At 31.5% G+C, this 23,636-nt stretch overlaps 2 protein-coding genes across 5 annotated transcripts; both read right to left on the bottom strand.

Annotated features, from left to right (window-relative positions):
• Window positions 1-244: 244 nt before the first annotated feature.
• LOC117904964 (argininosuccinate synthase, chloroplastic) lies at window positions 245-4,703 on the bottom strand. Of its 2 annotated transcripts, none has more exons than XM_034817796.1 (10): window positions 4,552-4,703; window positions 4,122-4,180; window positions 3,926-4,022; window positions 3,650-3,788; window positions 3,226-3,274; window positions 2,959-3,141; window positions 2,767-2,841; window positions 2,493-2,678; window positions 1,153-1,241; window positions 245-1,075 (listed from the first exon to the last, which is right to left on the bottom strand). In XM_034817796.1, exons 1-10 carry the CDS (start codon window positions 4,688-4,690, stop codon window positions 523-525), a joined length of 1,569 nt encoding a protein of 522 aa, XP_034673687.1. In that variant the 5' UTR covers window positions 4,691-4,703; the 3' UTR covers window positions 245-522. The 2 variants fall into 2 exon arrangements, with proteins under 2 accessions (XP_034673687.1, XP_034673688.1); XM_034817797.1 differs by having other exon boundaries at window positions 3,926-4,019; window positions 4,552-4,701.
• A 1,251-nt stretch (window positions 4,704-5,954) lies between these two features.
• LOC117904837 (probable inactive leucine-rich repeat receptor-like protein kinase At3g03770) lies at window positions 5,955-13,319 on the bottom strand. 3 transcript variants are annotated; one of them, XM_034817610.1, is made up of 8 exons: window positions 13,082-13,317; window positions 11,488-12,886; window positions 11,255-11,388; window positions 10,400-10,643; window positions 9,112-9,323; window positions 9,012-9,037; window positions 8,245-8,356; window positions 5,955-6,342 (listed from the first exon to the last, which is right to left on the bottom strand). In XM_034817610.1, exons 2-8 carry the CDS (start codon window positions 12,839-12,841, stop codon window positions 6,133-6,135), a joined length of 2,292 nt encoding a protein of 763 aa, XP_034673501.1. In that variant the 5' UTR covers window positions 12,842-12,886; window positions 13,082-13,317; the 3' UTR covers window positions 5,955-6,132. The 3 variants fall into 3 exon arrangements, with proteins under 3 accessions (XP_034673501.1, XP_034673500.1, XP_034673502.1); XM_034817609.1 differs by having other exon boundaries at window positions 11,488-13,317; XM_034817611.1 differs by lacking the exons at window positions 5,955-6,342; window positions 9,012-9,037 and having other exon boundaries at window positions 8,252-8,356; window positions 11,488-13,319.
• Between the last annotated feature and the right edge of the window lie 10,317 nt (window positions 13,320-23,636).

Here is a 23,636-nt window from a genome sequence, read left to right as displayed (position 1 = left end):
CCCTATTAACTTTCCCTAATCATTTCCTCACCTCTTCATACCCTTATACAAAATATAAAAACTCTTGTACAAAAATAAAAATTTACCCCAAGTTTTTTTTAAGTTTTATCAACAAATTTCAAACGCGAGGATTTTCTTACATTTTAAAATTTTTAAAAGGCATTTTTATATATGCAATATCCTACCTTATAAAAATTCCTAAATTTTGTACTATTTTCAAAAATAAAAAACAAAAAATGCATCCTAACAAAAATTATTTTCCTTCATCTTTCCCAATTCCATTCCATCATTCTAAGGAAAAGATACAACTGCCTGCATCCACTCTATAGACTTTACGCCTCTGCCAAGCTTCATCCAAGAATCTGTTATAACTTACATAATTTCTAATATCATAGTCTGCAGAGGGGATTTCATAAAAACATGTTCCATACAGAAAGCAATAAGATATTCCACTTAGCATTCTAAATTCTAAACTCAACCCCTCAACAAAAACTTATTTTTACACATGAAACTACATTATCATCAAATACCCTTCTCAAGCATTGCTCTCACCTTCATTGGAAGACCATAGAGCCGAATGAATCCAGCAGCATCAGCCTGATCATAGATCTGCCCGCTCTCAAACGATGAAATATCTTGCCTGTAGAGGCTGTAGGGGCTTTTGAGACCAGCAACAGTGACAGATCCTTTGTAGAGTTTGAGCCTCACAGACCCAGTTGTAGTTTCTGTGATCTTCTTCATGAAAGCATCTATGGACTCGCGAAGTGGGTCAAACCACCTGCCTGCATACACCAGTTCTGCATACTTAAGAGCGAGTGAGTCTTTCTGTTGAATTGATTCACGATCAAGAGTTAGAGATTCCAGTTCACGGGCAGCAGTGAAAAGAATGGTTCCACCAGGGGTTTCATAGACTCCGCGGCTTTTCATTCCAACAAGCCTGTTTTCAACCATGTCAATACGCCCAATTCCATGTCTTCCACCAATTTCATTTAGCTTAGATAGAAGAGATGCTGGAGAGAGCTCCTCCCCATTGACCGACACAGGAAGGCCTGAAACCATCCCAATTTCTATGTATCTGCAGGAATTGGATGCAGGGGGATTACAAGCAATCAGAAAATGTTGAAAATACAAAATTAAAGAGTAGGAACTTACTCAGGCTGGTCAGGAGCATGTTCTGGGTCAACAGACATCATGTACATATCATTCTTTGGCTCGTTCTCTGGGTCTTCCAAAATGTCTCCCTTCAATGTCACGAGACTAGAAGTTAAAAATGAAAGGGAAGAGAGGGATGAGAGGGAAGAGAGAGGAAAAATGAAGCAAAAAGAACAAAGAAAGAAAGAGATCAATTGAATGACCCTATTAAAAAAATGAATGTACCATGAAAGTTAGAGCCATGTGATCTGAAGACAACTTTAAGGCTATACTTGATTCCAAGAAAATAAAAAGGAAAGAAAATAGAGAGAAAAGTAGAAAAAAAAAGAAAAATAAATGATAGATTTAAAACCAATAAATTATTTTTATATACTACTATTTCAAACTCATTTTATCTATTTTTCCTCTTCAATATAAAGACAAAATAATTTGAAAATATATAAATTTTTAACTAATTTCAATTATATTTGATGTTCTTTTGTATTTTCCATAGTGGAATCAAACATGAGAAAACCATTTTCTTTAACATTTCTTTTCTTTCCTTAGGTAATTTTTGTTTTTTGAAATATTTGAGGAAAAGAAAATAGAGAGGAAAAGTACAAAGAAAGAAAAAGTGAATATAAAATAAATTTAAAGTCAATAAATTTAGTTCTTTCCGGGAACCAAACATAGCCTTAGTATTTTCCTATAACCAATTATAACATAAAAGTCTCGAGTAAGACAGCAATTCAATATAAAAAGCCAAGCATTGGACAGGGGGCTTGAGCAAGCAGTTCAATGCTCAGAACCGAACTTTGGTACAATTCAAATGCAATCTCAATTATGATGGGTCTAGGCTGAGAGGTGGAGCATCCAAACCCAAACAAAATCTTTGTGTGAAAGGCCTGCAGATGTCTTAAACTTAACCCAAACTAAGAAATTAAGCCCATGTTAGACAGAGCTAGAAAAGAATGGACCATCAATGAAGCACTTTACTCATGGGTTTGTGTCGATTTAATCCCCAACAGATCCCACTCACCCAAGTTACAAGCCAAGGGAAACCTATGCTAACTAGATGTCATGCTTGTGCAAATGAACCTTAAACCTGTTTATATAATTAGGTTGAAGGTTCTAGTACTCCTGAACTATAGAGAAAATTATGGGGCCCAGAATGTTATGAAATGCCTCAGAATTATACAGAATGGTCTTGATATTTGCAATCTTAGTTCTGAAAACTATATGTACACTTAAAAATCTCATTGAGCAAAAGATTAAACTGCAACATTAATGCAATTTTTTTAAAGAAAAAGCTACTGTAACTCAATAGATATGGAACACATATTATAAGCATGTAGACTTACCTCGTGGCTGAGGTGCCACAGATTCCTATCTCTGCTATAAATTGATTTCTTGGTCACTGGAACAGGCACATTATGTTTCTTTGCATATTCAATAGCATCTTCTCTCCCTCTAATTTCCCATTCCCTCCAAGGAGCTACTACATTGAGTTCAGGATTTAGAGCAAAGAAAGTAAGCTCAAACCGGACCTGAATATGAAAAATTGAGCAGGAAATTTAGAGTTAGAAATGGATATAAGAGGTGCTTTAATATTTTGAGCACAATCTCGATGCATGCCTGGTCATTTCCTTTCCCTGTGCATCCATGAGAAACAGCATCGGCTCCAACTTCTTTAGCTACATCAACCATGGCCTATCATAGATGAATATAGGATCAAATACTACTATTAAAAGACATACATGGAAAAACAAAAGGGAAATCTTTTAATATAGTGTAAAAGCAAATTGAGATATAACACTATGGGATCACCTTTGCAATTACTGGGCGAGCCATTGAGGTTCCTAGCAAGTACTTCCTTTCATAGATTGCACCAGCTCGTAGACAAGGAAATATGTAATCTTTCACAAACTCCTCCTTTAAATCCTTCACCACTAATTGGCAAGCCCCACTTGCCTTGGCCTTTTCTTCCAAACCCTCTAATTCCTTTATACCCTATAAAATTTGGCAAAAATAGCACCATATAAGCTTCAAAAAAGAAATCAATTTTGTAGTAAAATTTTCTTATTCATAACATACTTGACCAACATCTGCAGTGAAGCAAACAACCTCGCAGCCATAATTTTCCCTGAAAACAGAAAATGATTTAGCAACATGAGAATGAAAAAGTTTCATGCATCTCAAACATGCATGAACTCAACATGAATGCCCGAGTGCCGGCCTCTTATTTGAGACTTATGGGAACAAAGCTATCTATCTATTATCAGTCTTTCTTTGAACTTAACCTTCTCACATATACTAAAAACTTAATGAAGAAAATTTTTGCAAGATCGCTTTGATCTTATCCACATAGGCCATAGGTGGACCTGCTGTTCACCGGTATCCAGTAGGAGCAACAGTTAAAGATATATAAATTAGGAAGGTGCTTTCCACAAAGAAGAGGTAGTTACTGCCAATTTGCCCCGCGGATGTTTTAAAGACAAAACACAAACAACGAGTATACCTCAGCCAGGGGACAATAACAGAAGTGTCCAAGCCACCACTATAGGCCAGAACCACTTTATTCAATTTTCCACGTAAACCACTATTTGAAGCACCCGACGTGACGGTCTCCTTCTCACTGCTTACAACGGCTCGAATAGCTGAATTTGATATCATTTGGGTAAAAAAATGAACAAAGTAAGGCCAAATTCAACCTCAAACAGAAGATAGCAAAGATTCTAAACATGAAGACATTGTCAGCTACATTTCATATGATCACCCTTGTCTCAACTCTCACCTTGATTGCTATGAACTCGAGTAAGATTTTGGAAAAGACTTCCATTGTTATGAACAATGGCCTGCCCGTTAATCCCACTCCCCCTTGTCCCTAGCTGCTAAACAAAATTAAACCCATAACCAAAATCAACATAAATAAAAAGAGGTATTTTCAAACAAAACTGATAAAGCAACGACATTATTAAAATCAGAACTACCTCTGGGACAAATGGCAACTTCCTCCACCAGTACAACTTATCATGATAAGGAGATGACTCTGAAAACAAAAATAAATTCCCCATTTCACTTAAAATCACAAAAATGTATTTGTCCAATTTCTTATCAAATTCTGCAGCTTGTTTGCATTTCAATCTACATGAATCTCAGTAGCAAAATTAATTGAATATGGTTCAGTTAACCCCTGTAACCCTGCTCCCAAAGAGGAGAAGAAAAAAAAAGGGCATTTTCTCCAGAAAAAAAAGTTCATCTTTTTACCCTAAACTAACTTAGCAAGCCTTATAAAATCTTCTTCCCAGAAAAATTCTTCCCTCATTGCCAAAAAAAAACAAAACAAAAAAATTCCGGGAATTTTTTTCTTAAGTAGATAAGAAAATTACATGAAAAGTAAAAGGTTGAGGGGGAAAAAACCTAGTTTGGGTCGACGGAAAAGGAGATCGGTCGAGGAATACGAAGAAATAGCCTGCAACTGAGCCATTGTAGCCTCCAAACAGAGCTCTCGTTCTTTCCAGTTGTGACTAGTCAGAGAATTGCAGCTTATACATAGCATATAAAACAGCTAGGGTTTAAGCATCGGGTAAACGACGCCGTTTTGAAGGAACCCCCACGTGATTCGGACTTTCTATTGCCACTGTTGCCACGGTGATTCTTTGGCGGCTCCCAATTTCACCATCAAATATTTTGAATTATAAAAATAAATAAATTTGATATTTAAATATATATATATATATATATATAAATTTCGTTGAAATATTAATATTCCATAAATAAGATTGATGTAATTTTTTTAATTTTAAGAAAATTAAAAGTATTTTATTTGCATTAATATCAAATTATTTTAATTAAATAAATTTCTAAAATTAATAACAATTCCTCCGATTACAAATTACAAACCACTTCAAATAAATTTTTAATAATAAAAAATATTTTTTATTAAGAAAATAAAGTATGGAGTAAATAAAGGAATAAAATGTAAAAGAATTTATTTTATTTTTCTTAAAAAAAATAAACGAAGTATATTTCTTATTATTTTTATTTTTTTTCTTAACTTTTTCTTAAAGAATAAATAAGGAATTTTTTTTTTCTTATATTTTCCTTCTCCTTTTCTTTTATATTTTATTTTCTTCCAATTTTTTTACTATATTTGGTTTTTTTTTTTAATTAATGAAAATAAAATACAAAGAAAAAATCTAAAGAAAAAGGACAAAGATAAGAAAAATTTATATATAAAAAAAATGATTTGATATGTTGTGAGAAATAAAGGTATGTTTGGTAATTATTTTCAAAAATAGTTTTTTGTTCTCTTAAATTAAAAAAAAAAATTATTTTCTATTTTTTGTTTTTAAAAATATAAAATAAGGTATTTTTAGATAATATGTTTTAGTTATTTTCTATTATCTTTACTTATTTTTTTAATATTACTTTAAAAAATAATTTTATAAACATGTAAAATGATTAAAAATAAAACATTAAATATAAAAATTATTTATAAAATATATTTTAAAATATTAAAAATAGGTTAAAAACATTTTAAGTTTTCAAACATATTTTCATTTTATAAAATATAAAATAACAAATAAAAACAATATAAAAAATTTTAAAAATGTTCTTGAAAAACACCTTATTTTTTTGTTCTTAAAAATAAAAACAGAAAACAATTTTTAATTCTCAAACAAGTTTTCTTATTTTTTAATTTTAAAAAACAAAAAACTGTTTTTGCACCTATTAAAACCTATTTTTCTGGAAAATAAAAAATGTCAAACATGTTTTTTAAATTAAAAACCTGTCATTTGCTAGCAATAAAGACCCTAATCTAACTTTACAAAGTCTCCTGCATCCGTTCATCCTTAAGAAAGCATATCTGAAAATTTTATTTGGAAATGCAATTGAGTAACTAGAAGGGATTAATCTATGCAACAAGTAAGAAAGCTCTTGCCCTTTACAATGGTGACCTAGGAGCTGGCCAAAGAAGAAGACATGGAAGTAACCTCATCACCTCTGATCGCCGTCCTCTGTGGCTTGGATTTGTGCTGCATACTGCAAGTTCCAGAGGATATCCTCCACAGATGGGCGGGTCGAGGAATCAAGAGAAATGCATTTGTTTGTTATGGAAATGGCAATGGATAGAGACTCTTGTGAACAAGTAGCAAGTACAGTTGGGTCCACTATTCTTCTCCGCCCGTCCTGGCTCCCAAAAGATGCCTGTGAAAAGGAAACCAGAGCTTTAGGGTTCCATGGATTTTCAATCAACAAATCTTGAAGTGTAGACCCAAAAAAAAAAAAGGGAAAAATAGGATGGAAAGGAAAGAGGATGAGAGTTATTCCATGTTTTAAAAAATAAGGGTTTGTTTGAAAAATGTTTTCAAAAGCAGTTTTTGAAAATAGGTTTTGAAAATATTCTATATGTTACATAAAACAAAAGTCTTCGAAGACAAAAAAAAAAAATTTAAACTTGCTTCCGATGTTCTAAATTTTTTTTAAATAAATTTTATTTACAGTGTTTTATTTTTAATTATTTTATTATTTTTTAAAAACAAAAAATAAAATTGATGAAAATATGTTTTTAAAAAACACCACATTTTCTACTTATCAAACATGTTTTCCCTTTTGTTAATAATAAAAAATTATTTTTCAAAACAACTTCCAAACATACCCTAAATTTTTCAAAATATTTCTAAATTGTTTCTAAGTGACAAAATTCCATTTAATAACTTATATAAAGACAAAATTTTCAACCTATGTAATTATGCAAAATACAAAAAAAAAATCTAACTCTTGTTCTCAATTGTTTCTTAGACTCTAAAAAACATTTTAAAAATACCTCAAATTTTTTCTAAAAAATTATACTATTTTCAAAACAAATTCTTAAAATACCCTTTTCATTTCAAAATTGATTAATTTTGTTTTTGAAGTTAGAAAAGGTTTTTTTTTTTTTTCTAAACAATAGCAATAGCTTAAAATAGTTTCCAAACAAGGCCTAGCAATCAAAATTAGAATTAAAAATTTTACTAAAATATTTATAAAATTATGAGAAAACAAATGGGAATAAAATTTATAATTTGTACTGGAAAGAAAAAAAAATTATTAAATGATTATACAAAGGAATTTCATTTTTTTTCTATATATAGAATTAAAAATATTTAATTTTATTAATAAAAATTATTATTGACATAAAAAATAACTACAATACCAATAATGTATTATTATATTTTATTAATAACCATTATTCCCTATGAGGGACATAAGGGTAAATTAGTTAATTCATTCACAAAATACAAAATTTGATCCCTCGAACCCCATTTATGAAAAAAGGGAAGAATGAGTTTCTTTCTGCTATGTTTGGATTCTAAAAAATTTGAAAGAAAATGAGAGGAAAAGAAAATAAAGAGAAAAAGTATAAGCAAAGAAAATAAAAAGTTAAAATCAATAAATAATTTTTTTTCTTTCACTTCAAATCTAATTTGTTTTTTTTTTAATATAAAGAATAAATAATTTAAAAATATTTAGGTTATGTTTGGTTCCTAAAAAGTATTAAGGAAAGAAAAAAAAATAAGAAAATGATTTTCTTATGTTTAGTTTTATTATGAAAATTGCAAAATATATATATATATATATATTAAATTATTTAATCCATAAACAAAAGAGTTAAATCTATGAAAAATGTTTGAAGTAATATATAAAAATAATTTATTGACTTTAAATTTATCTTTTACTTTTCCTTCTACTTTTCCTCTCCATTTTCTTTCCCTCACATTTTCCTTCAAACTTTATGATAACCAAACATAGCCTAATTTCTAATCAGTTATATTTAATTTTATTTTTTTGTTATTTTTCGTCTCAAAATTATATATGAGAAAATCATTTTTCTTAATAGTTTTTGGAACTAAAACATAAGCCAACATGAATTTCTCATTCAAGGAATGAGAAAAGAGAAAGAACCCCTTTGTTCTTTATCAGAGAGGAAAGGAATCAAGTAGAAATGCCCTAAGAATAGAAAGGAAAAACTCTTTTTGTTCATAAGAACTCATATGTGATTCTTGGGCACTTGTCATTTGCTATAAAAATGAAATTTAATCTGTATTATGTCATAGGTTTGGTGCATACCATTTCATTTTGCAGAAACGCTTCCCTTCTTGCAGAAACAGACGGTCCAACCAATGACTCGAGCAATATTAATCCGAAGCTATACACATCATCCTCTAATTTTGTCATTTGCCTGCATGCATGGATTCCACATAGCTACATGTTTGTTCAAAATACCAAGGCCATGTTTGGTCCAGAAAATACAAAGGAAGGAAAGAAAATAAAGAATTTAAAAAAAAAAATTTAATGATTGGACATCATGAAAAAAGACAAGAAAAAAATAATACAAAGGAAAAGAGGAGAAAAAATGCTAAAAGATTTCCCTTTCTATATCTTCCTTAACAATTTTATATAAATTTTTTCTCCTCAAACTTTTCAGAAACCAAATATAGTCTCGTGTTTGTCTCATGGAAAGTTTGAGGGAAAGAAAACAAGGAGAAAATTTTTAAGAAAATAAGAAGAGCGGGAAAATTTATAAAAAAATTATCTTATTTGATTATTGATGAAAATTTGAGGAAGAGAAAATTGAATTATGAGAAAATGAACTTCCCCCAAACTTTCCCCACCTATTTAAAAAAAAAAAAATACGAAAGCAAACATTTACACATTTTCCTCTATTTTTTCCTTTGTTTTTTTCCTCACCTTTTTTCCAAATATAAAAAAAAATAAAAATAAAAACCATTTTCCTTAATATTTTTCTTTCCTTCTTATTTTCCAAGAGCCAAACATGCAAGAAATTTCTTCAATGGATTACAACTAGGTTTTTCTTCACTATAGAAAATCCTTACCATGACTTCAGGCCATCCCCTTTTTCCTACAAAAGGAAAACACCATTTACAACTTGGGACTGGAAATTTTTGCTAGAATCAACAAAGTAAGGAGACCTACCCCATGTTTGTCATTCTCTTCTGAGATAATGGAGAGCCCATAGTCACTCAACTTTGCCATCCCATGCTCATTCAGCAAAATATTATTCGTCTTCAGTCGATTGTTGAAGAAACCAGGAATAACTCCAGTGTGCAGAAAGTGCAAAGCCTTGGCAACTCCAATTAGAACAGACAATCTCTCTGACCATTTCAGAGCCTTTTCTGGACCATTCTCTGCATATATAATTTAGCTAGATGATAATCAGAAAGAACCCAAGAAGTACATATATACTACTTAGAGCTCATTTGACAGTGATTCTAGTGATTGTAGGAAATGTTTCTGAGTCTTTCTAACACTTGAAAACAACTCTTTTGATAAAAAATTTTAAGTCCTAAAAAGGTTAGAGGCACTTCTAGAATCACTACCAAACAGATATTTAATCAAATTGAGTGTGATTCCTATTTATTTTGAAGGTTCAGTTCCAATAATACAAGCCCATATCAGTTTTCCATTTGGGGCAAGGGTACAAAATCAGATGGAGTTTCCTCATACAATGGACCTGTTTTCTCCAACATATGTATTCCACATTTCATATTTTCCGGGTTAGAGACCATCCATTTATGTGTATTGTGTATGCAATCCTCTGATCTTTCATGGAAAGAAGGCCTGTAATCCCTGAGCTTGAACTTTGAACAAGTCTCATGGAAACAATCATTGTAATGCTCATTGATTTATTTTTGCTTAAACATATGAAGCCTGTAGCTTATGTAGCAAACCTTTTTATTCCTTGTACAATTCTCAAAACTAGAATTTAGAGAAAGTGACTGCATTTCAGAGGGAAGACTAGCCCTGTTTGGAAACCATTTTTCAAAAACTTTCGACAGAAAATAGGTTTTTGATGATTTATTTTGAAAACAGGTTGTTTTCCATAACAAATTTTAAGTCTTGTGAGTTGTTTTTTGTAGATGTTCTGAGCAACAATTGAAAATATAGAAAATATTTCAGAAACTTCTGCATTGTACATAAGTAGGTATTACCATCATTGAGAAGAAGCCAAGAGAACTGTTTTTCACATTTGAATTTGAAACATAACTTTGTTTACGAAAACAATCAAGAACTGTCTTTGAAAACATTTCTAAACGGGCCCTAGGTCTCCCCAAGTACAGTGACATGGCCTAATTTGGTTGATAATGAAAAGGTGAACTGTCTATAGGACAGTACTGAGATTATAGACAGTCAATGGTATTTCATATAAACCAGATGGGATCAGCAAAATAGATGCCATTACTTTTGAATGATGTAGACATACCAGAGAGATGACTGCGGAAGTTCCCATTAGGCAGATACTCGTAAATGAGAAAAACTTTGTATACACTGGAATCATCTCGACCACCAGTATCAATACCATGCCCCAAAAGGCAAACCAAATGTGTGTGGCGAAGCCTTGCAATCAAATCCAACCTCAGCTTAAGATTTCGGATTGTATACTTCTTTGACAAAGGCAGACACCTTATAGCTACTTGGGTTCCATTCTCCAATCGTCCCTTGTAAAGCTGCAAAATGAAGTAGAGATTGAAAAATGGCTGTGAAGTGGAAATAAATGCTGAAGTAGATGAGTCAATCTTCCATCACCTTCATCATCCATAAGAAGAAAAAAAAAAAAGGAAGCACTAAGAAGGCAGCTAAAGGGGTTCAATTTCTGTAACTTGGCTTACAATGCGGCAGGCATACATGACATTCTTGATATATATAAATGGGATTAGTTGTTTGGTTGTTCCTTTCAGAGCACCTAAATAAAATGTATAGAAACCAGCAGATATGTGGCCAAAAAAAATGCAAACGTTTGTGGATTCCCACAGAACATGAAGGTTGCATTTGTCCTATGTAAATTCTTATAAAGTATTGTTGCTAATAGCATATCAGGCATGCATTGAGGTTAGTAACTTTTTAATTTTCCGAATAAAGGCTAACTGATCGTATGTTATGTCAAGCAACATGGAGTATAAAAAACATCAATGTTTTGAAACCAAAAGAGAATGCATGACTCTGCTGACTTCCCAAATTTTCAGTAATCAACAATGCAGTACAACCAAGAAAAGGAAAAAATCACTAGTAAACCTATAGTGTGAAATTTTTAGACCTTGGTCTAAGTTTTGGATGTTACCTTCCCATTTGAACCATCACCCATAAAGGTAGACCGATCAAAGTTGTTTGTAGCTTCCCTTAACTCTTCCAAAGAAAACACCCGGCACACTGGAACACCTTCTGTTCCCAATTTGGCTACTTGAGGGATAAACCCTGAAAAACAGAGAAGAGTATCATTGCCATTACAGATGGTAAATGTTTATATTGGCATGGAAAAACTTGTAGAATTTTCTCATGAAATGGATGACCTACTTGCATTTGTTAGTAGCTCAGAGGATAACCCAGTTGTCGAGTTCTCTTGCACGGTCTTATGCAATAAATGCTGCTCCGATATACTCCGTGAACAACATCTTTTACACACAAAGAAAGAGCCAAAAACCAGAAGCAGAGTAGCAACAAAGACCCCCCCAATGACAGCCACTAATATTCCCATATCTTTGCTTCTCGATTCTTTCTTCTTTACTGGGACTGCCATGCAGTAAGAGTCAGGATGCTGGTGCTGGAAACTGATGGACAGACAATTCCCATCAGAATTAACAACTCTCTTATCTAATGCAGTGCTCAAACATGAAGGCAATCCACCTGTTAACTTATTATTTGATATGTCGACAAAGCTAAGCTCACTGCTGCAGTGTATATGGTTGGAAAGCGATCCACTCAAAGTGTTTGATGCCAAATTCAAGTAACTGATGTTGGGCAAAGAGAAAAGTGCTTCTGGGGGTGGTCCTGTGAGAAAATTGAATGACAAATCAAGGTGTTGAAGTTGAACTAGTCGGCTATATTGCTGAGGAATCTCACCCATGAAAGAGTTGTTGCTGAGGAAAGCCATGGCCACCCCTTTGGGCAGAGCAGGTAGTTTGGAATCCAATTTATTTTTACTCATATCCAGCAAATGAAGACTAGTTAACCTGCCTAGATCAGGCAATTTTCCAGATATCTCATTGCCTGAGAAATCAAGATCACTGAGAGTGGTGATCCTCTGAATTGAAGCCGGGAATGGACCATTCAAATGATTGTTCCCCAGGCTCAGAACTGTTAGATTCGATAGTGAATCCAAGCAATCAAGCACTGTACCATTGAAGTAATTGCCATCAAGTGAAAGAGCTTGAAGCTTCACCATTGTACAGATCTTAGGAGGAACTGAACCAAAGAGAAAATTGGAACTCAAATCCAAGTATTCAAGTGAAGATAACCGATGAATTTTGTCTGGCAGTGGACCCCAAATGCCCAAAGACACCAGGCTAAGAACTCTCAAGCTGGTTAGCCTGGCCAGAGTTGTCACAAAAGAATCCATAGAGAAGGCCCCAGATAGAGTTACAGTTGGAATGGCAAACCCATCAAAATTACTATCCTTAACAGTCTTATCACCCATAATCTTGATCCCTGTGACAAAGCTGTCTTGGCAGGTGATGTTTACTTGTGTGGAAGATGATAAATAACAGAAATCTAAGGTATGGTCCTTCCAAATCTCTAACTGAACTGGATACTCCAGCTGCTTTCTTAGCTGAAGAAGCACTTGGGTTTGAGAGGATTGCAGTTGATGGGTACCCAAGATGAAGAAATTCCATGAAAGAAATATCAGCAAAAACAAACTCAAATAGCCCATGGTGAAGACCCTTTCTTATGGATTCTTGATGAAGTAATACAGTATCTGAAAATGTGGCAATAAGAGAACCCAATAAAACCTATCACAGATTTAAAAACAAGGAAAACAACCCTTTTTCACTGAAACAGAGAGCAACCCACAAAAAGTTGGGGCAAATCAATATTGTTATGTGGGTTTCTGTGATTACGGAGAAACCATAAACCCCAGTAAGGCGATACAGCAAGGCACTGAAGATCCTACCTTGGAAGCCCAGAGGTGAAGCTCTTCAGTAATGGGCTCAAAAAAGGGAGAAAATGCAGAGATTTAACCCCTATAGTTCATCAAAAGAACCATGTTTCACTTTTCAGCAACCCCATGAAGCGACATGGAACAAACGTCTCCTTTTGTGATCTGTGAAACAGTCATTTTACTTCAATATCCCAGAAACAGGAAAAACAAAAAACAACAAAAACAACAAAAACAAAACTAGGAATCAAGAACAGTTATAAAGTTCCTTGCCTCCTGCTGAAAATCTGAGGATTTAAGAAGTGAGATTACTCAGAGTTACAGCATTTACTGCTCCCACATGGTGCTTTTCCCTTGAAGATTGAGAGGTTTCTGCCATTAATAGAAGTGGGTCTTCGCTTGTAAATTGGTTGGAAGTTGACACTCTCTCTCAAAGTGAGCTGGAGAAGGTGAACGGTAAACAGTGAGAATAGCAGTAAGCCAAGGAAAAACAAAATTTTATCTGTTATTTTTTGTTGCAACTTGAGAAAAATTAGAAAAATGGCTGAGGATATTGGATTGGAAGACAAGACAGCCCATGTCATTGTCTTGAATGACTACCATGTCTTTTTTTCACTTTTAAAGCCAAGAATTTCTACTTCTCCGTCAAAAACCAGTGAAAATCCTCTTGTTTTGAAGCATGAAAATATTGGCCCATGGATGGTTTTGATTTGGAACTTTTAAGTTTTTCCTATTAATTCTGTACTTTTCTATCATTCAACTCTACAATGGACAAACCCAACTCTACTCCCATATTGAACCATATGCAAAACTCTATATCATGATTTTACAGTCTTGTAAAAAATTAGGGGCCTGTATTTTCACTGCAGTTCTCTTTCTTTCTAGAACAAAATTGTAATTTTTTTTTATAATTCCAAAATTACCCATATAAATTATTCACTTTTTTATATATGAACCCAGAAATTTTCAAATAAAAAATATAAAAAAATTTGACAATTTGCATGAAAAATCATGTTTGGCTGATGTGCAAAAGAGGGTAAAATGGGATTAAGAAATCATTTTCTTGGTACTTGTGATAGCTACCAACCATAACTAGACAGGCTGTATTTTAAATCAGCAACTAGCCCTTTTGCCCATACGCCTCCTTCACCAATTCAACCAACTGCAATATTTTTAATAACTAGTTGGATTATTTATTTGGATTTGGGAGTATCCATAGATTCTGTCCTGCCATGGCTGTAGACCATGAATGGGTTACAGCCAAAGCAGAAGATAATGATTTGTCGATGTCAAACTACACTGATATATGGTGTGGCACACCATCTTTTTCTTTGATAAAAAGTTACAAATTGTTGTGTGGGGTATATGTCCTTTGTTTGGCTCAAAAGAAAGTTCCCTTTTTTTTTTTTATGGCTTGAGAAAGGCTCTTCAATACACGGCACATGCAGCTTTACCTCTAAAGAAGCTCTATCTTGATGAACAAAGGGAATCTTTCAGGTGTCATGATCTTTCTTGTAGAGTAAGGGTTGGTTTGGAACATTAAAATAGAAATTTTCATTGTTCATCCATCACTCTCTTTGAATTGAATTTTAAAACGAGAGTTTTGAAAATAAATTTTGGTCCAAATTTTTGTTCTTCTATGAAATCGTGTTCCACTTATATTTTTATACTATTCTTGTTTCTATCAATGGCATGCCAAACAGACCCAAGACACCATTATTTATCCAAAAAAAAAAAATATTATGTCATTTGTATTCTATATGGAGCGGATTCTTTTTAATTATATAGGTATATTTTAAAATTATGAAACTCGTTGCTTTTAAAACAGACTTACATAAAAAACATAAGTCGTTTTTAAATTTTTTAGGAATTAGTCATTTTAACGTATTTTGATAATTATATAGGTATATGAAATATAAGCTAAATGAATATTTATTGTCTCAACTATTCGTCTTTACTCCTTATGCCAATAAGAAATGGGTAATTTATAACAAAGTTTTTATATTATTGACGGATAGATGTGGTGTTTCTTTTCATATGCTATTTATTGACATTAATGGAGTAGAATTGACCATGAATATAGAACTTATAGGTATAATCTTAAACACATTTTAAAACTACAAACTCATCTTACTTAGAACGAATTCACATACAAAAATTAAATTGTTACAAAATAGCATCAAAATCAATTCTTAATTTTTTTTTTAAAAAAAAAAAAACCCTAACACAAAAAAATTAAAGGAGAACCTCTTGATATCTACTTTGAAGTCTTCAATGATATTAAAGAAATCATTCACTTGGATATGAAATAAATAATGAAATCAAAGAAGTATGATTGGGATATTTGACTATGATTTGGATTTGATGATATTCTCTGCATTTTCAAAGATGGGTGAATTATTGAGAGCTCAGAGGAAGGAGGTGGGGAGTCCCCACCCATTCAAAAGAAGAAATTTTAGTGGGTCAGGCCATGAGACCCGGTCAAGTAAGCAATGAGTGGACAAAGGCTTATCCCCCCATATGTATATATATTATTAATGTCCCCACCTCCATTATGATTTGACCCTAATCTAAGGACATGCTGACTTATGAATCAGAGTTAGGTTCCTAAGGGAGAGGGCATTTAAGGAGAAATGAATGAAGGGGAAGAAGATCTTTATTGTTTTTTCTCACTACGAAGGAGACTAGACATGCAAGTCGTTGTATCACATCTCGGTGCCCTTTTCTCCGGTAAAACAATGGCACCACCCATTTCAGGGTGGGTCTCTTGGCTTTTGATCTGTCTCTCTCAGATATTCACTTAATTGAGATACCCTTTGGATAAAAAATTTAGGTGGAAGGGGGAGGGGCTTCCCCACCTTTGCTCCTTTGATATTTTGCCCCTCGTATTCAAAGCTTCATGATTTATGTTAAAAAGGAAAAATCACTTAATACAAGGTAAAGTCATGTTTGGTGATTGTTTTTATAAACAGTATTATGTCATATAGAAAAAAAAAATCGTCAAATAGATTTATATTTTTAAAAACATAAAATAAAATATTTTTAGATGATATTTTTTAATTATTTTTATTTATTTTCTAATAATTATTTTAAAAAATAATTATAATAATAATTTCAAAAAAAATTATACATATAAAAATTATTTTTAATACATATTTTATAACATATAAAATAAGTTAAAAATATTTAAAGTTTCTAAATAATTTTTTATTCAATAAAACATCGTAAAACAGTTTTTAAAAATCATTTTTTTAAATTCATTTTGAAAACACCTTTGAAACAAACCTGAGCTTTAATAGAGTTTTGTTTTTAAAATAGAATAAAAATCATACCCAAACGTGTCTTAAACAATGTGTGCCTACATTTTTATTTAAACAATCTTTATTATTATTAATAAAAAAAAAAACATAAGAAGACATTTTTGAAAACTTTTTTGCATCTATATATTTCTTAAAATAAAAACCTATTTGAAAATTTGTATTGTTCCTAATTTTTTTTTTACATGTAGTCAAATATTTCTTAAAAATTATTTTGGTCTCTATTGTTTTATTTTTAAATTTTTCACACTTTTACAAATATTTTTTAGAATAATCTTACAAAACAAACAAAAATAACTATAAACAATTAAAACCATGTTCTCCAAAGCATTATGTTTTTAAAAAATTATCCCCCATCAAAAGATTATAAAAAATGTTTTGAGTATAAAAAATAATTCCCAAAAATACAATATATAATTACTCTATTTCGGGTTTTAATTCATTTCCAATTTTCCATAACTATTCTTACCTCGTATTTTTAGTTTTAGTAACGGTTCAAAAAAGATACAATAACACTACTTAACGAAATTAAGGGTGAATGATTGGATTTGAATATGAACTTTGAATGATGGCAACATAAGCTTTATTCGTCGATTCATTTATTTCTTATATCAATTCAGTGACAGTGGTTGTTGTGATGGATTCTCACATACCTATCAGCCTCACTGTATAAGCGTACGATATTGCACCGACAAATTTATACGTATAGTGGCAATGATAAGATGTTGATTATTTTATAATAGTCATGCAGCTTTGAAATATCGTGTAGGATATTATATAGTGGATAATTGGGCTTATAGACTCCATTTGAATTAAGAAAATATTATTATATTAGAAAAAAAAAAAGGACCAAAACAGAAGCTTATGCTACCACATATATATTTTGAAAAATAATTTTTAAAAATAGTTTATCTGATGTTTAGTGTAATAAACATATGTTTTTGAAATATTTTTAACTTGTTTTTAATGTTTTAAAAATAATTTTTATATTTAATACTTTATTTTTAATTATTTTATATATTTATATAATTATTTCTCAAAACAACCCTCAAAAAATAATTGAAAACAACTAAAAATATTTTCTAAAAACACCATATTTCTTGTTTTTAATAATATAAAATAGAAAATAATTTTTTGGTTGTCAATGTTTTTTCTTTTTTCTTTTTTTATTTTTTGTAAAGCAAAAAAATTGTTGTTAAAAACTATTGGAAAGTCTCAAGTTATATTTTGAGTCAATTTGGAAAGTTCTTGGTTGTTTCCTAATAGAATATATTTTTGAAAGTGAGTTTCCTGTTATTATAGGAAATATCCTATTATGAGATTTTTTTTAGGAAAATGTATTTTTGACAATTATTAACTTTGTTTCCCATGTAGAAACTTCCTTTGTAATTAGGGAAAAAAAACATAAGAAGAGATTTTGACCAAAATAATAAGTCTCATTTTGGGTATAAATTGGGGCTTTAGGATTGAGAACTTGATGAGTTGTAATCTTCTTTAACAATATTGAAAGTTATTTTTCTTCGTCGTTGATGTAGGCTTAAGGCCGAACAATGTAAATCGTTGTGTTTTATTTTATTTTATTTTTGTTTTTCTTATTTTTTTTCTCTCCCTATTATTATTCTTTTTCATGATTTGCATAACAAATTGGTATCAAAGATAAGGTTGTTAAACCTAAAATGGCGACAAAGTTTGAGGTTGAGAAGTTTGATGGAAGAAACAATTTTAGTTGGTGGCGCGTCACGATGCGTGCCTTATTGGTGCAATAGGGGTTGTCCAAAGCATTGAAGGGTAAAAAGGCTTTACCAACAACGATGTCTGATAAAGAGAATGATGAACTTATGGAGAAGACACATAGTACTATTCTATTGTGCTTGGGTAATGAGGTGTTTCATGAGGTTGCAGAAAAAGATACGGCTACCAAGTTATGGTTGAGGTTGGAAAGTCTGTACATGACGAAGTCTCTTACAAATAACTTGTATTTAAAGAAGAAAATGCATACTCTCAAGATGAAATAAGGTGCATCCATTAAAGACCACCTTGATGAGTTTAATAAAACTATCATGGATTTGAGGAATATTGATGTTAGAATTGATGATGAAGACCAAGTCACAATTTTGATGTGTTCCCTACCAAATTCTTATAAGCACTTTGTAGATACCATGATGCATGGTAGAGATACTCTCTCCATAGAGGATGTTAGAGCAACCTTGAACTCAAGGGAGTTAAAGAATAAGGTATCTAAAAGTAGAAAATATGACTCAGGCGAAGGTTTGGTGGCTAAAGGGAGAACATTAAAGAAAAATAATAGTAGAAGAGGTCGAACTAGATCAAAGTCCAAGAGAAACAACAAATGTTTCACGTGCAAGAAATAAGGGCATTATGTGAAAAATTGTCCAGATCGTAGAAGAAAAGAAAGTGAGAAAATTTCTAATTTCGGTGATGTAGCAATTATAAAAGAAAATTCAAATACTGCAAATGTTCTTTCAGTTGTTGTTACAAACTTAGGTGATGAGTGGATTCTTGATTTAGGGTACTCCTATCATATGTCTCCCAATAGGGATTGGTTCAGTACCTACCAACCCATAGATAATGGGAAGGTTCTCATGGGAAACAATATAGTCTGTAAGGTTGTTGGGATAGGCACAATTTGAATTAAGATGTATGATGGCATTATAAAGACATTAAATGATGTAAAACATGTTCTAGAATTGAAAAAAAAAATTGATTTCTTTATGGACACTTGACTTCAACGGATGCACATATAAAACTAGAAATGGAGTTTTAAGGATTTCAAATAGTTCTCTTGTTGCGATGAAATGAAAGAAAATTAATGGTCTCTATATGTTGCAGGGTAGCACGGTTATAGGTGCAGTTGTAGCTGCAATTTCAACCGCATAATCAATTATAAAGACTACTAGATTGTGGCATATGTGACTTGGGAATATGAGTGAGAGAGGGTTGACAATTTTGAGCAAACGAGTTTTGCTTGATGGACAAAAAACGGGATAACTGAATTTTTGTGAGCATTATGTGTTTGGGAAACAATGCAGGGTGAAATTTAGTACAAGTGTTCATAAAACCAAAGGTACTTTGGATTATATCCATTCGGATCTTTGGGGCCCTTATCAGATTGTATCACATGGTGATGAAAGATATATGTTAACCTTTATTGATGATTACTCTAGAAATGACCGGGTATATATCTTGAAACATAAGAATGATGTCATTGAGAAGTTCAAGCAATAGAAAGCCATGATCAAGAAGCAGACTGGAAAACATATGAAGCACTTGAGAATTGACAATAGCATGCAATTTTGTAGGAAAAAGTTCAATGAGTTTTGCAAGAATGAAGGTATTGTAAGACACCACACAGTTAGGCCTACTCCATAGCAAAATGGTATTATATAACAAATGAATAGAACTCTTTTAGAGAAAGCACGATGCATGTTTTTGAATGCAGGGTTGTCAAAGGAATTTTAGGGTGAAGCTATAAATTTAGCTTGTTATATTGTGAATAGATCTCCTTCAATTCCTATTGATTGTAAGGCTCTTGAAGAGGTATGGTCTAATTCTCCTTCTAATTATGCTAATTTAAGATTTTTTTTTTGTCCTGCTTATGCTCACGTGAATGAAGGTAAGTTGAAACCAAAGACAATGAAGTGCATATTCTTAGGATTTGTTAATGGAGTGAAAAGGTACAGGCTATAGTACCCAAATTCAAAATTCTCCAAATTTCTTATTAGTAGGAATGTGACTTTTAATGGATCTACAATGTTGAGTCCTAGAAATGAGCAACTTCATACAGAAAACGACACCGATGTAAGAGAAAATATGGAGTTTGTGACTAAAGCTTCAGAAATCATAGAAAAAGTAATTTCAATAAAGCCAGATGAGGAAAAAGTGCAACTTCTTGATGATAAAGAAAATACACCACAAGAGCAACAATATTGTTTGGCTAGAGGTAGAACAAGGAGACAAATTAAACCACTACAAAGACATGCTTATGTAGATTTGGTTACTTATGTACTTAGCGTGGCAAAGAGCATTTAAAATGATGAACCTTAAACTTGTCATGAAGCCATCACTATTAGAAAGTCTACACAATGGATTGTTGCTATGAATAAGGAGAATGAATTTCTTCAAAAGAACCATACTTGACAACTAGTTAAGAAAGCTAAAAATCAAAATATTGTTGGTTGCAAATGGCTCTTCAAAAGAAATGAAGGAATTTCAGGAGTGAAAAATGCTAAGTTCAAAGCACGCTTGGTGGCAAAGGGCTACACACAAAAGAAGGGTGTAAACTTCAATGAAGTGTTTTCTTCAGTTGTGAAACATAACTTAATCAGGGTGTTGCTTGCTATGGTTGCTTTATTTGATTTAGAGCAAGAGTAATTTGATGTCAAAACTGTTTTTCTACATGGTGAGTTGGAAAAACAGATATATATGCATCAACCCAATGGATTCATTATTTCGGGAAATGAAAACCATGTTTGTTTATTGAAGAAATCTCTTTATGGTTTGAAGCAATCTCCTAGGAAATGGTATAAAAGGTTTGATACTTTTATTATTGGTAATGACTACCATAGGAGTGAGTATGATAATTATGTTTATCATAAGGAATTCTTGATGGTTCTTTCATTTATTTATTGTAATATGTTGATGACATGTTAATTGTCTGCAAAAATATGTATGAGATCAACATGTTAAAAACTAAACTTCAATGAGAGTTTGAAATGAAAGACCTTTGAGTTGTGAAGCAAATATTGGGTATGGAGATTCGTAGAGATCGAAAAGTAGGGAAATTGTACTTATCACAAAAAAGTACATTGGGAAAGTGTTAAAACGCTTTGAAATGTAAGGGTCAAACCCAGTAAGTACTTCATTAGTAACTCACTTCAAACTTTCTAGTGCTTTATCACCATAGACTGAAGTAGAAAGGGAGTACATGTCACATGTTCCTTATGCTAGTGCAGTTGGGAGCATTATGTATTTCATGGTTGACACTAGGCCAGACATTTCACATGCAGTGAGAGTAATGAGTAGATATATGGATCGTCCTAGAAAGATCCATTGGCAAGCAGTGAAATGTATACTTCGATACTTGAGATGAACATCACATGTTAGCTTAGTATATGATAAAAGTATTGACATCTATGGGGAAATTGTTGGTTATGTTGATTTTAATTATGTTGGAAATTTGGATAGAAGAAGATCTCTAACAAGATACGTATTTACTTTATGTGGTAGTGTTATTAATTGGAAAACAACTTTGCAATCTGCAATTCATTTGTCAACCATTGAAGCAAAATACATGGCAACCACAGAAGTAGTGAAATAAGTTATTTGGCTTAAGGGTTTGGTTAACGATTTAGGCTTACAATAAGAGTTGACTATTGTGTATGATGATAGCCAAAGTACCATACATTTGACTAAAAATCAGATGTTCCATGAGATGACCAAACATATTAATGTCATAATGCATTTTATTAGGGATGTGATTGCACAAGGTGCTATTATACTAAAAAAATCCCTACGATGGACAATCCTGCAAATATGATTACTAAGTTTGTTCCTATAATTAAGTTCAAGTATTGTTTGGACTTAATTGATGTCGTAGTATCTGAAGACCCCTATGGAGCGTGGGAGTGAAGTAACATGGAAGACTTTCGAGTTTGTTTGAATTTTGGGAATTTGAGCCAAGGTGGAGATTGTTGGAAAGTGTCTCAAATTGTATTTTGAGTCAATTTGGAAATTTATTGATTGTTTCATAATAAAAGAAATTCTTGAAAGTGGGTTTCATATTATTATAGGAAATATCCTATTATGAGATTTTTTTTAGGAAAATGTATCTTTGATAATTATATGCTTTGTTTCCTATATAAAAACTTCCTTCCTAATTAGAAAAAATTATATAGGAAGAGGTTTTGACCAAAATAGTAAGTTGTTTTTTGGGTATAAATTGGGGCTTTGGGATTTGAGAACTTGATGAGTTGTAATCTCTTTTAACAATAGTGAAAGTTCTTATTCTTCGCCAGTGGATGTAGGCTTAAAATCGAACCACGTAAATCATTGTGTTTTATTTTTTTCATTTTTCTTATTCTTTTCTCCCTATTATTATTCTTTTGTCATGATTTGCACAATAAACACAATTGTCAAATATGGTATCGTGATTTGTTAAGGTTTTTAAAAGGTGTTGTAAAAAAAATAATATTTGAAAATAGTTTTTAAAATTATATTTGAGAACTTGAAATGTTTTCAACTTATTTTCTATGGTTTTAAATAAATTTTATATCCAGTGTATTCAATTATTCTTTCTATTAGTCTTATTATTTTTTAAATTAGTAAAAAAAAAAAAAAACCAATTAGAAACAATTAAAATTTTTCTTAAAAAATACCTTTTTTTTTGTTTTTTTTTTAAATTGTTTTGTGGTTTATAGTTGTTTGTTCTTTTTTTTTTTTTCTTCTTAGAAACAAAAAAATATTTTGAGAATAGCTAAAAAGATCCATATTTTCTTTTGTAAAAAAAAAAATGAATTCAAACATAATTTAATTTATTTTCTCCCAATTTTTTTGAAGATAATTTTTTCATAGGTAGTCAATAAAGATTTAAATTAAATACAATTAACTACAAAAAATACGTTAAATACCTCTTTTATTTTGAGTCAAGTGAGAGGTTAGTGAAATTAACAAACGAAAATGGTAAGAAAAATATTCCATGAAATTTGGAACTAGTAATGGTGAAATGTATTTACATTTAGGGATAACAATGGGGCGAGTTCGAACGGGCGGAATCAAGATGGGTCGATCCCAATCTTGACCCGTTTATTCAAAATAATTATCATTATTGTCTCATTAAAAAAAGACAATACTCAAACCCATCATGAATTTAAAAAAAAAAAAATCCTACACTTGTCCAAAACCCATTTATTTAAATTTCAAATTTGTCTATTAGGGGCGCTGAAACTGTTACCCTAAAAAACCTATCCCATTGTCATTCCTATTTATGTTAGACCCAAAAAAATATGACTAAAAGTAAATTATAAATAATTTAAAAATGTTAATTTATTTGAACATAAGAACCCCTTAAATTTTGAGATCTTGAAATATGTATAACATTTTAAAAAAAATCAAGATATGATAATTGAAAAATTTTAAACCCTTGACTTTATTCAAACATTAAACTGAAATTTTCATTATCCATATTTGAAGTTAATTATGAAAGATGCCTTTTATATGACTAGTAGCCCATTGAC

Source organism: Vitis riparia, chromosome 17 (genome assembly GCF_004353265.1).
Source record: "Vitis riparia cultivar Riparia Gloire de Montpellier isolate 1030 chromosome 17, EGFV_Vit.rip_1.0, whole genome shotgun sequence".
Classification (NCBI taxonomy): domain Eukaryota; kingdom Viridiplantae; phylum Streptophyta; class Magnoliopsida; order Vitales; family Vitaceae; genus Vitis; species Vitis riparia.
This window is presented reverse-complemented; position numbering and strand designations above follow the sequence as displayed.

Excerpts from the sequence above, each read along its gene's own strand:
- LOC117904964 (XM_034817796.1), bottom strand. The coding sequence starts at position 4,690 with ATGCTATGTATAAGCTGCAATTCTCTGACTAGTCACAACTGGAAAGAA. Across the intron at positions 4,181-4,551 it reads TTTCCGTCGACCCAAACTAG|AGTCATCTCCTTATCATGAT; the intron begins GTTTTTTCCCCC and ends TTTTGTTTTCAG. Across the intron at positions 3,142-3,225 it reads TCACTGCAGATGTTGGTCAA|GGTATAAAGGAATTAGAGGG; the intron begins GTATGTTATGAA and ends CAAATTTTATAG.
- LOC117904837 (XM_034817609.1), bottom strand. The coding sequence starts at position 12,841 with ATGGGCTATTTGAGTTTGTTTTTGCTGATATTTCTTTCATGGAATTTC. Across the intron at positions 10,644-11,254 it reads GTGATGGTTCAAATGGGAAG|CTTTACAAGGGACGATTGGA; the intron begins GTAACATCCAAA and ends TTCATTTTGCAG. Across the intron at positions 9,324-10,399 it reads CTTCCGCAGTCATCTCTCTG|AGAATGGTCCAGAAAAGGCT; the intron begins GTATGTCTACAT and ends TTATATATGCAG.